General features: G+C 41.9%; 1 protein-coding gene across 5 annotated transcripts; it reads left to right on the top strand.

Moving 5' to 3' along the window:
- Positions 1-12767, top strand: gpatch2 (G patch domain containing 2). Of its 5 annotated transcripts, none has more exons than XM_040017544.1 (10): positions 1-68; positions 1361-1604; positions 1975-2525; positions 3345-3409; positions 4353-4550; positions 6504-6624; positions 6954-6993; positions 7240-7304; positions 7441-7529; positions 10181-12767. In XM_040017544.1, the coding sequence occupies exons 2-10, from the start codon at positions 1377-1379 to the stop codon at positions 10348-10350; spliced, it is 1527 nt and encodes a 508-aa protein (XP_039873478.1). In that variant the 5' UTR covers positions 1-68; positions 1361-1376; the 3' UTR covers positions 10351-12767. The 5 variants fall into 5 exon arrangements, with proteins under 5 accessions (XP_039873478.1, XP_039873474.1, XP_039873475.1 ...); XM_040017540.1 differs by lacking the exon at positions 1-68 and adding an exon at positions 283-544; XM_040017541.1 differs by lacking the exon at positions 1-68 and adding an exon at positions 288-544 and having other exon boundaries at positions 1975-2522.

Here is a 12767-nt window from a genome sequence, read left to right as displayed (position 1 = left end):
TCATAGCCCAACAGACTTCAACTATGGATCCAGTTTTATACTACACCGTCCTCTAGTGTTCAATACAGGTAAATACACGTGGAAGTCAAGCGCTTGATGTTGCATTCATGTACATTATTGCAACAGCAGCTTTTCAGTTATTGTGTACATACATGACAGTTAATGGTACGCAAATATTTATAGATACGACATGTTGTTATCAACCACATACATACATATATTTTATCCAGTTTTGGCGTATTTAAATATAATAATTATAATGCTCCTTAATATTATTATGTTCTGACGATCTCTTTCTCCCATCGCAATGCTGTAGATTTTCTTCAGCACTCAAAGGCAACACAGTACCTTGCTGCTGCTTTCACGGTGTCCTCCTCTTGTCGCATATTGATCCAGTTAGCTGATCGTTAGCTTTTGTGCCAGAATGGTTTCAGTGGCGTGTCAGTGTTTGTCCGTTGTTTCTGGCTAAGGATAGCGGGGACTTGGTGGCTTTCATGTTCCGTGCAGCTAATCTAAAAACCATCGGCAAAGCGGGAACTGGCTGGTAGGTGGTGTTTGAAACCGCGGAGACGTAACATATTGTTCACGTCCACTCCACTCTCGTGAATCAGCCGGCTAGAGGCAGAGAGAAGGCTAGCTGCGCTAACAGGCTAGCAGCTAAGCTCTTCTGAATATTTTAGGGTGTGTTTGTTGTTTACTTTTTGGCGGCGCTTGTTTAAACTAAGTATAAGTTAATGCCGTGAGTGTTATTACAGGTTAACGCTGTTACGTACCAGCAGTTGGTCAGCTTTTAAATTCTGTAGTTCAGGGTTTGTTTTGGAAGGGCTTGGCTAAGTAGCAAGAAAACGTTAGCCCTCGAAGCTAACAACTTAAAGTGCAAACTAAAGCAAGCGTCGATTTAGAGAACCTTGCAACCGCAATCGCGGGCTGTTAAATGGTATCGCCTGAGATTTGTTAATACCGTTTTTCAGCAGTGCACCCATCGTGTGTTAGCCCTAGCTTTGCTTGCTGGGAAGATATGGACGTTATGTAATGTGAATAATCACCAGGCTATAGTCTCAGATATTTTACAGCTAGCTTACTCCCATGTCCAAAGTTGTCACCGTCAGTTGGGCTTATCGACAGCTAGCTGACGTGATAGCATTTCAATTTGCATCTGTTTAGTCAGGAGTCGTCTCTTAAGTTTCCTTGCGGTTTGCCCATCAATAGGAATCTACACATAATGGCTACATTCTTATACTCTATACCAATACACGTGCGCACGCGAAATCGTTAGTGCTTGTAAGTGCTTTAGGTATCTGATTGTCCACTCCTGGTGTGAGATAAAATTGTATTTACCCTCCTTTTTGCTTAATCTCAGGCACTTTCGCCGAACGATGGACGAGCTGGTCCATGACCTGGTGTCAGCGCTGGAGGAGAGCTCAGAGCAAGCTGCCCGTGGTGGTTTTGGTGATGGAGGTGACCATGCACTGGCAGTGGGCTGTCTGCTAAAGAGACAGGCTCGGAAGCGGAGGGGTAGGAAACGACGCTCAGACAACCCACATCCACCGTGGGAGACGGGCCACCTCAGTGAGGGTTCAGAGTCCAGTGTGGAGGAACATAAGGTGAGATAGGGTGAATTGAATAGGGACTGTGGACGAGACACATCTGTTTGAAACCCTGTGTCAACAGTGTTACCTAAGACCAGCTGAGCCAGTTTTACTACATTTGAGGATGTAGTTATCTGGCTTGCTGTAGTTGTTTTGAGAAGAGGAGAAAAATGTAACTGGGGGGGGGATCCAAAACATATTAAAATAGTGTGGCGTTTTGGACAATAGCAAACATTTTTATTTGGGTAAAAATGTGTCTGTGTTTCATAAATCCGGCCCCACTGCTGTTGCTTCTGTCTTAGCTGACATACTCGTGTTGATGCAAGTGTCTTAATTTAGCATCAGCATCACAGCCTGGTATTCACCACAGTGTCATTTGTTGCAGGACTACCGTGCCAGTACAGGAGCTGTCTCTGCTGCCAATAGCCATGCCCGTGACAACAGTGACTCAGATGAACAACTTGGCCCCAAACGGCGAATCCCCTACACAGCCGACATGGGGCGAAGTAAACGGCCGCTCTGGCCGGATGACCTGGGTGTCCTGGGCTCAGCAGAGGGGACTCGAAGCCTTAGGCGACGACGTAAGGTCAAACGCATGGCTGTGGACCCACCCATAGATCCAGAACCTCCCACCTCCACTATGCTTGGGCCACCGCCTGTACCCAAAGCCCGTGTTGGTGGCAAGCCACATAGACTGGGTGCAAGTGAGGGAAGAGGTGCCATGGAGTTCTGCGGAGGTGGACTGGTAGAGCCAAGTGGAAACAAAAGCAGAGTAAAAAAGAGGAAACTGGCGACACACCGGCTGGGAGTGGAAGCTGCTGATGAAGGGGTTGTGGTGGAGAGTGAAGACCCCGTCTGTTCTCCAACAGACGGGTCCAAAGACAAGATGGAGCTGGAGGAGCAAAAGGGCTCGGATGAGGACATGAGTGACAGGTGGTTAGTGTTTTGCCTTTCTTTTTATGCCTCGTAATTCCCGATGTTGTAGCTCCCTCTGTATGTGCTACTGTGTGCGATTTTTATGGAGTCTTAGTGTCAGTTTGTGGTACTGCAGGCAAGGGAGTGTTTGGGGCTGGTTGTCTAAAATTAATATCTTTTTTTTAATGTTTTTGAAATGTCTGAAATGTGTTTGGTGCATAGATCACCAAAAAGAAGCGACTATTTAAAGCTAAAATGTTGCCAGTTCCAGACTAGTTAGTTCTCATGCATGTTCTTTGATGGCTGCTTTCATTAGAATCTATTGGGAACTTATTTTATTGAATGAAAAATTATTGAAAAAAAGAAGAAAAACATCTAAATGGAAACTTGCTAACTACCATCTAGCGTTTCCCTACTCGTTGTAGGGCTAGTAAGGTTATTGTTATGGCTTTGATGGTAATGAACTGTCTGGAGTCTCTCATCCTGGGGCTAGACAGGCTTTTTCCATCATGAACTGCAGCTGGCAGAGGTAGTCCTTATTCTACTCTTGAGATCATTTGTGAGCTGAAGGGGGACTTGAACAAAAATTGCCACCAGGTGGATAGCTGTGCTGAGCTCATCAAGGCTGCAGAGCAGAGGAAAGATTAAGGTTGTCAGCAGTAGTTCAACATGGGGGAGTTTACGTTACTGTTGTGTTTTATATTATCACAAAGTGTCTAAGGTATTATTTATTAGCATTAATGTTATTTGCAAATGCATGGGATATATGTGGATTTGTGATATAGTCATGCAGTGGAGAAACACTTGGTTGAATTTCCTTTTCTACCATTTTTTCCTCAGTGAGACCAGCAGTGTGAGTAACAGCAGTGATGGAGGCCTCTATACAAATGATGAGGGGAGGCAAGGTATGTACTGAGATGTGTACTGAGGTATGTGTCAAAAACTGTCTGGCATGTTGCATAGAAGTGCACACAGAAGTGAGGATTTTGTGAAAGGGTAAGGGTCTGCATCTGCACACAGTGGTTGTGTTGGGTTGTGTTTTGTAGGAAGTGCATACAATCTAATTTTAGGGTATTTTCATACCTATAGCTCGCATACTCTGGTCCAAGTCAGTTGATGAGTTTGTACTTGTAACTTGTAGCTTTTTCCTGTGGTTTGGTTTCTGTTGACGCAGAAAAAAAACTCAAAGTGAACCAAAATGGGTCAGTACAAACCACATAAGAACATTTAGTCCACTTATTTTGTCTGGAGCGCGAGCAACAAAACTAAGTACAGGAAGATGAAGGTGCTGTGTTCTGGCTGAGTGTCCAACATGGGGAATTTACATTAATTTTACAGCTAGTTGCTAACCCGCACTGACTGTTTGTACTGTTTGTGAATAACTATGGTACTCTGCCGCACCCCAGAATGCAAAGCACTCCTGGCTATGTGAAGATGTTTAGTTCAGACTTGCAGCATGCACCTGGTAGTTGACTCAGATTGCATTCACACACCATTTGGAATCGGACTTAGACCACCTCCTCTAAAAGCATTTGGTGTGGTTGTTTGCTCTGTACCTGAGTGCGATTACCCTGTTAACACCTGCACAAGTGAACTGGACTGAGGGGGGAAATGAACCAGAGTACAGTTTAAACAGCAAAAAACAGCGCAGGTGTAAAAACAACATAAAAGCACTTCTTTCAAACATCTTGCTAGCTTTTAGAAACTGTGTTCTCCTCTTTTGTCGTTATTGATTATTGATCCTTCCCAGTTATTTCTAAATATGGTGAAATTGCTTTTTATTTCATTTTGTATATGAGTTTAAGCAGCTTTTCTGTGAGGTCCCATTTTTCATACTCCTTCTTTTAGGTGACGATGAGCAGAGTGACTGGTTCTACGAGGGTGAGCCGGGCTCCGGTCCGGGGCCCGGGGGTGCTTGTGGGATAGCAGGAGTTGTTCCCTGGTGGGAGAGGGAGACTGGGTCAGAGGAGCTGGATCTAGCCGACCCTGTCTTTAACAGCATTCTCACTGGATCCTTCCCACTCATGAGCCCTGGGGCACAGAGAGGTAGGCTTCTGGTGCTTGCTTTCACAGTCACATTTGAATCACTTAGAAACTTGGACACAATGGCAATTATTTTTCTCCCCCTCCCTTTTTTGGTCAACCATCCAAAGCAATGGTGGCTCTAAAGAGGGGTGAAGAACAGACTGTAGGTTTGTATGTAAAAGGATGTAAGGAGTCATTAGCTCATTTAAAGATGCCCAGATTTGCACTGGGAGAAACAAGCATGTACTGAATTTCTCTGAGCTGGATTAGAACTGGGATATGATGCTCCTAGGCAAGAGGATGGGCAAAGAGGAGTTTTATGAATGTGGTTGGTTTGACAGAGAGAGGACGGGGACTAGGTGGAAACCAACGATCTCCTGTGGTGCCCCCTAGCTGGAGCAGATGGAAGGAGTAGCTTTATAACATATAACGTAATATAATATCTAGTTTGAGGGGCAAAGTGAAGATACTGTGAAAAGTTGTTGCAGTCTCACTACAGACCACTAGGAGGCAAACGGTTCACACTGACATATCAGCATTACAGCAATAAACTGATGTGTGGAATAACAGAGTAACATTTCCTAACAAAGGCTTTGTTTGCAGCGTTCAGCACCAAAAAGAACATTTTTCAGACTTGTGCTGCATGAAGCTTTCTTTCGAGTGTCCTCCAGTTTTGGTAATGACAGTACCTTTAATCTAGCTTCCCCCCCCTTCACACCTTGTTAGTCGTGACATATCATCTCCTACCTATTTTCCAACCAACGTGGTGCTGGTGCCTAATTTACCTTCACATCAGTGCCCAAAAGCTGGAGCCCACATCACACAGCATAGTTGCTGGACGTAAAGCTGGAGCAACTTTGCAGATTTGTTAGACCACAGGTTTATGCCACAGCCACCCTAAATTAAAGGTACTGTCATTACCAAAACCATTTTTTATGTTTCTGCAATGGATTATCCACCAGTATGTGCAAGCTGTTTAATCAAAATGATTGTTAAAATATAATTGTTGTTCTTAGCCATGATTTTTCAAATGTATTGTTTTACAAAAAACATAGAAAAAAATAGTAAAGTTGCTTATTTTTGATTAAGATGCCAAATTAATTCACTTGAATTCCTAAACAGAAAAATGAGTGAATTCAGTTTGAAATCCATCGATCCTTTTCAAAATGGTAAATCGTTGAGAACTCAATGAAAAGAAAAGAGTCTGCATTAAAGCACTTCTTGATGCTGGGTATGCTTTGAGACAAAATTGGGTAAGACTTAAAGTGTTCTCACAGTGTGGTCATGTATGCTGTGGACCGATCAATTGCTGAGACTGATGCTTGAAAAATGTGCAGAGGAAGAGGCAGAAAACAGCTGTGCAGTGCTTCAAAGTTTTAAGTACTAAAGGCAGAAAGAAAATCACTGCTGATGTAAAGGTCTTCAGGATGACAATAAGCAGAGGGCTGAAAAAACGAGGCTTAAAGGGAAGGCTAGCTGCTAAGAAGCCATTGTTGAGACATCCAGGAGCACAAACACTGGACTGCAGATGCCTGGAATAAGGTACTGTGGGTGTAAAAGTTAAAGTTTAAACTCTTTGGTCAGCATTGTTGTGTTTATGCCCAAGAAAAGCTCCAGAATGTTTCAATGCTAGATGAAATGCACCTGTGGTGGTGATTCCATTATGCTTCCATTTCTGTGAAAGCTCCGAAGGAGGCCATAAAAATAAAGCGTTTTGGTAATTATGTGTGAATTAGGACTATTTAATTGTCAGGTGGTCTAATAAATTTGTTGAATTCCATACATCATACTGAGATTACCTCAGCTTCCAGTGGATAATACTCTGTTTACAAACCTGTTGAAATATAAGCTGGGATTTCAAAAGATGTATCAGTGTTTTGTTAAGTTGAAATGTTCCTGACTTAACCGATTGAGGGATTTCACTGATCTTATCGTAAGGTTAAATAATGATGAACCTGCGCTGGTGTTTGTCAGGTTTCCAGGCCCGGTTGAGCCGCCTTCATGGCAACCATCAGGTACCTGAGGCAGGGCTGCAGGGAACCTCCAGTCAGGGCTTCAGCGAAAGATTGAGCAGACAAACTCAGGACACCCACGAGTGAGTTCTTTCTGCATGATCACTTTTTCCATTTTATGAAAGATGCTATTTAAATAAGTAACCTTGGTGTTGAAGAATTAATAAAAGTAACTTTAAAAACCTGCAGGATATGATCAAAATTTGTTTTTTACAATTTTATCCTGACATCATAAAAGCATTTTATTTGACAACAGAGAAGCATGATGAGACCTCATTCAGCTTTTGCCTGTGTGTTAGCTAATGTGAGAAAGATCTTGATAATCTTGTTTTCTTTTGGAGATCTGCACTAGTTTCTGTGGTTGACGAGAAGCAATAGTTTCTGTGTAATGATACCATAATATCTCCGACAGGCCGTGGTTCAGCTCAGGCTCAAGGAGAGAACACGGACAGGTAAGCTGTCTCTCTCTTTCTTTTTTTCCCCTTTTATTCCTTTTATTGTGGAATAAAAGGGTTTGAATCCACTCAGAGGCCATTCACTGTCCTTCCTTCACCTGTGCTCTCTCCCCAGCTTTCCTATCCTCTCTACACCCACCTAAAAAAGGCTAAAAAAAGCCTTCAAAATGACTTTAAAATGCAGAATACAAAGTTCATTCCAGGGGTAACTCGCTCTTTGTGTCTCCCTCATTGCCCCTTCAGTTGCACTGGGACCCACTCTCAGACAGAGGGCATCGGAGGACCTGCTCAGTAAAAACAGCAAGCAGGTGAGAACAGTTTAACTTCGTTGGGTTTTTTGTTTGTTTCTTTGTTTTTGTTTTTGTTAAGGGATGAGAACTTTTCTTGTTATTTAAGATCAAATGGGTGCTATCATATTTTTGCGTGTCTTGACTGGTTTTACAGACAGACCAGCGGACACCTCGGCTCGCTCTGCACAGGGGATATCAAGCGGAGGCGCAAAGCAGCCCCCCTTGGTTCCACTGCACCTTCAGGTATTGAACACCTAGCTTCACCTAGCACACCATCTGGCACTTTATACCAACTGCTCCTTTTATTGTATTTTTGGCTCTCTTCTGTTCTCCTCTCCTCCTCCCCCCTCCTCCTCCTCCTAGTTGAGCTCAATGTGTCCAAGCTTTCCTCCACACCTTCTGCTGTACAGACTGGGATGAAATGTGCGCTTTAGCTGCATATTTTTGAGAAAGCGGATCTTTCTCCCTTCATATCCTCCCTCCTGCACAACCTTCTCTCATTAATAAAGCCCTTTCCTTCCTAAGCTTTGCTGGACAAGAGTCAGCTGGCTAAATCACGCTGCCACAGCAGAGATACTGGATTAGCCGTTAGCCACTCATCCCCTCCACCTCCTCCAAAAAAAACTACTCCTCTTACCTCTGGGCCAGTTTATCCTTTTGGAGGAGGAAGGACGAGTTAATGCTAATGTTGGCCCTGTAATGTATTTAGTTTGGAGCTTTGTCTTGTTTTTGATTGTAATTTATACCTAAACGCTGACATTGTATCCACATTAGTGTACTGAAGTGTTTTATGAGATTAAGTTGGCTGTCAGTTGTGGGTTAAAGAGTCATGCATGCTTTGGCTCAGGTGCAGGCTTCTTTAATTTATGCCCAGGCCCAACAGAAAGGTAAGCATTTGTGTTTAAAAACAGAAGAAATGGAGCACACATTAAAGAAATTGGGCAGACAAAAAAAGTGTAACCAAAGATTAATTTCAACTTTATGAGGTCCTTATTTAAGGTGGCTGCTTAAAAACATAGATAAAATCAGTTAAATAGGGCGGCAACACCCAGAAAGCACATGGAAAACATTACCACTGTCTGCTGGGCTGCCAAAGTATCATTGTGACATATTCAGTGTTGCATTGTGTACATATCTGACACTCACTTGGCGCATATTTGTACTCTGAGGCCAAATGTCCTTCCTGGTGTGCTCGAACCCTCAGACGGTCGCGTCTGGAAATGAGCTTGCAGCTTTACTCTGCCCTGCATACAAATGAAAGGAGGATTAAAAGGGTAATAGGTTGCACTCTGTGACTGGACTGGGAACTTACAGGAAGAGGGAGGACAAAATGATCAGTGTCTGAGACAGACACGGATGATCTTCCCTTCACTGCTTGCATTTGTTACACCATTGAAAATGTGGCCAAGTCAATTACATGGTTACGTTTATACTAAAGCTGAACCACCAGATAGACAGAACGTCAGATCTGTAAACAAGAAAGAGGATTTTAATGTTTTAGGGTTAATGTATTGTAAATCCAAAAAATACTGCTAGTAACTTTTTTTTCCACTTTTAATTTCTTTTAAAAGTGACTAAAAAGCATAAAATGTTTTGCCACAAATTAAATGTATAATGTTAAAAAAAAAAAAGGTTGGCGAGTGGTTGCTGGTTGTAAGTAGGTTGACAGAAGGTAAAAAGACCTATATGGTGCTGCACTGTAAACCTTCTTGCAATTGCTTTGTTCGCAAGCAGGCCGCCACTAGTTTGCATGCTTGTCTGCAAATTACTTGCCGAGCAGATTCTTTACTTTAACTTTGAAGCAAGACAGTCTTGCACTCTTGCAGACAGTGTGTTGCAACCAAAGCAAATACAAGATGGTTTTTGGTGCAGCACCTTATTTGCAACTGATTTCCCCTGGCTACAGCCGACAGCCACCAACTGGTTGAGATGTACAAATTTTTCACTGAGCGGTCTCTAAGCTTGTGTGACTAAAACATAACAGATCTAATATTGGACCTAATTGTTTTGCACATATCAACTTCAAAAAGCTTCAAAACCGCTGTTTTGCCTCAATATTCCAACCACTGGATACATTTATATGACTTAAATAAAAAGCTAGCAGTTTGATAGTACTATGACAAACTAGTTATTTAACATTATTCTGGTGCCAATTTATTCCTGTGTAGTTCAAGGAATTTCATGTATTCAGTGCATCCTTGGCTCTGATGTATCTTGTCATCGTTTTATAAACCAGTTATTTATTTTTAAGATTAAGGTTAGAGGTCAAGTTTCCTGAAAGTCTTGCGACTATGATAACAAAGATGTCACCTACATTCATACCATATGCACATCTACCATGAGACTGAGAGGGTATCACTGGCAGCCACCAGTACTTTTTCCCCTTCTAGTACAGTCCCAGCTAAATGGACTGAAATTTATATAAATAGCCGTTCTTTACTCTGACTTAGTACTCGAAGCACTCCTTACACTGTGAACTCCATTCACAGACATAGCAATAGTAATACATAGCAATAAGGCACTAAGGACAAAAGGCAGGTCTACCTTACTTTATTTGGGGGAGGAAAAAATTTGTTGCTGGGAAGATGGCTACGGTCTACAGATGAGAGAAAGTAATCAGAAGAGTTTATGTACCACTTACCTGTGATTGAATTTCCTGTTATGTTGTTTACTATAATGCTATATGCTATAACTGTCTCTAGCTTTGTGTTTAAACTGTTTGTGGGGCACGTCAAACTAACTTTATTATTTACTCATTTCACGCGTACATTGTCTGAGCTGCTTTGAAGATCTCCTTTATAGCTGACACTTGTACGTAGTGTTTAACATGGTATGAGTGAGGATGCGTAGACAGAAATTATTAGCTTTCTTTAATCAGTGAACTTTGTTTTCAGGAGTGGTCGGGGACAACGCACCTCCGATCCCTGAGACCAACATGGGGAACCGCATGCTGCAAACCATGGGTTGGAGTCCAGGGATGGGCCTGGGTCCTGAGGGAAGAGGCATTACCGAGCCCATCCGGGCCACCCAGAGACCTAAAGGCACGGGTTTGGGTTTCAGCTGAACACCCAGAGTGAGGCCAGGATAATATACCCCACCAAGGAGGGACGAGATGAAATTCTCCTCAGGGTTATCTAAAAACACACACACAAAGGTCTGGAATAATCCAGGCGCACGAACAACAAGGGAAGGACGCTGCTCATCGTAGCAAACGACCTGAGATGAAACAAAAATTAAACTTTCCCATGTTGGGGAAACTGCAAGAAGACTGAGATCTCCGCACAGACTCCTTAACATGTGAAAGTAAAGGACGGAAAGTGATCCACAGACATGAATGGCAAATGCGTCTTCTTGAGAAACTCCATGTTGGAGAAAGTGATGTGATGTGATGTCTCATCCGTTACCTCAGATGCCAGTGTTACTGGTCAGAGAACTGGGGTGCTGTTGACTACATACAAATAGTATTGCTTCAGGTCGCCAGTGACGACAGCAATGGTTCTACAGTCGGCTGTGTTGGTTAGTGAATCAATGATAGGGTTTTTGTCTGATGTTGCACAATAATTTTAAAATCAATTGTTTGAGAAGGCTATACCTCAAGATTATTCTTATTTTTTTTTAATTGTAATGAATTTAGGGTACGCTTTATTGATGTAAGTTTGGATATCTGGATGTTTTTCCTCGCCCAATTCCTTTTTTTTTTATTGTTGATTTAATTGGAGAAATCTTGTCATGAGAATGTTTTTAATCTCTCTCCCAAAAAAAAGAAAAAGGCTGAAAATCCAAGTTACAAATTTCTCTTCATTTAGCACCAGTATGCACACATTTGCACACGAAGCCCGAAGTTTCACCACACCCTGCTTTTCGTTTCATTGAACGTAATTTAAGGTTTTTAAACAGTGTTGCTGCAACGTAGCCAAGAGTAAGAACGCTCTGTGACTTTACACAGTCACACGGTATGATAGGAGCATTTTGGCGTTTCAGAGCACACACTTGAAGGAAGGAACCTGTGTTTAACCGGTGCTTTCCGCTTAATTTGCTTGATTAGACCTTTTCGCAGGATTGTGGGGAAGTGCGGGCTGGCTAACGTCTAATCAGACACCTGTGGCACAACACAGGAAGTCAGACGCATTTATTAAAATAAGTTGGCTGCTTACCTAATTGTATTATTTACTATGCAGCTGTTGGGTAATTTAACCCCATTAGCATATTGGCCAGACACAGCGGATTGTTGTGGATATATAGCTAAAGTAAATTTAAGTGCAGCTGAGAGATCAAGGGGCCAGGAAAAAAAAATAGAAAGATGTTGATTAGAAATGGTGCAGGATATTTAAAGTGTAGCAGTATTTCCTCTGAACAGCTTTTAACCTTAGGACCTAACTTACCTCATTAAACTCGTGACAGTTTAAAGACATGTGAGTGGAGCTCTGATGTGGAAGAAAAGGGTATACAGTAGAAATTTAGCCTCTGTAAACCAAAACTGTTAAATCTGAAACTAAGCAAAAAAGACTAACGCATTAATTGTTTATTAATTTGATTTTAGATTGTCTTTTTTTTGTAAGAAGGCTCAAAGGTAACCTTGCTGATGATTATAATTTGTTAAAAAATCTACATTTTTACTGCAGCCCCAGGTAGAGGATGGATTTTGAAGAAAGGGGGGAAAAAAAGCCTGATTACTTAGGTTAAGGTGACTCAGCATTTTTATGAGCACTACATTTCTTTGACCTAAAGTTCTTGGGTTACTTTTGCAGTATGTTTTGGTCATTATACATCCGTGCAGTGAAGCGCTGTCCAATCAGCTTTGCAGCATTTGGCTGAATCTGCACAGAGACTATTGCTCTGTACACTTCACAGTTCATCCTGCTGCTTCGGTGAGCAGCCACATCATCATCACTACAGCAGGTTACTCCAAGTAACCAGGCTCTTCTGGAACCATACATGCTCATGCTTTAACACTGTGGTTATGTTGTAGATAATGGGCCTTTCCTATCTTCTCCATAAATCAACTGTTTCCACTAGGAACATCTATGTTTTTTGTTTGTTTAAAAAAAAATTTAATAGTTTAAATGTCTAATCTGGGCTTCTTGTTCTGAAGGTTAAACGTTGGTTTGCACATTGTCGTAAACCCCATGTATTTCCCTTCATGAAGGCGTCTCTTGATTGTAGACTTTGACAATGATATACCTACCTCCTGGAGAGTGTTCCTGTCTTGGATTATTGTGAAAAGGTTTTTCTTTGTCAAGGAAAAGGAATTCTGCGATTGTCAAATTTTCTCTTCTGTTGTTTTTCAGGCCTTTTTCTCTTGACCAGCGCCTTCCTTACACCAAAATGTACCAAATTGCTGATTTTCTTTGTTTGTTTTTTTTGCCTATAGAACTTTGACTGGTTTTGTGTTTCTTCTTTTTTCGGCCTGATGATGGGCTCTTTTTAATTGCATAGTATTATGTAGATTAGTGGTTTAATAAAGCAGCAGTTTATGCAGCA

This window comes from Simochromis diagramma, unplaced genomic scaffold (genome assembly GCF_900408965.1).
Source record: "Simochromis diagramma unplaced genomic scaffold, fSimDia1.1 OVJJ01000802.1, whole genome shotgun sequence".
In the NCBI taxonomy this organism is placed as follows: Eukaryota; Metazoa; Chordata; class Actinopteri; order Cichliformes; family Cichlidae; genus Simochromis; species Simochromis diagramma.
The sequence above is the reverse complement of the archived record's forward strand: the minus strand, read 5'-3'. Positions and strand labels throughout refer to the sequence as shown.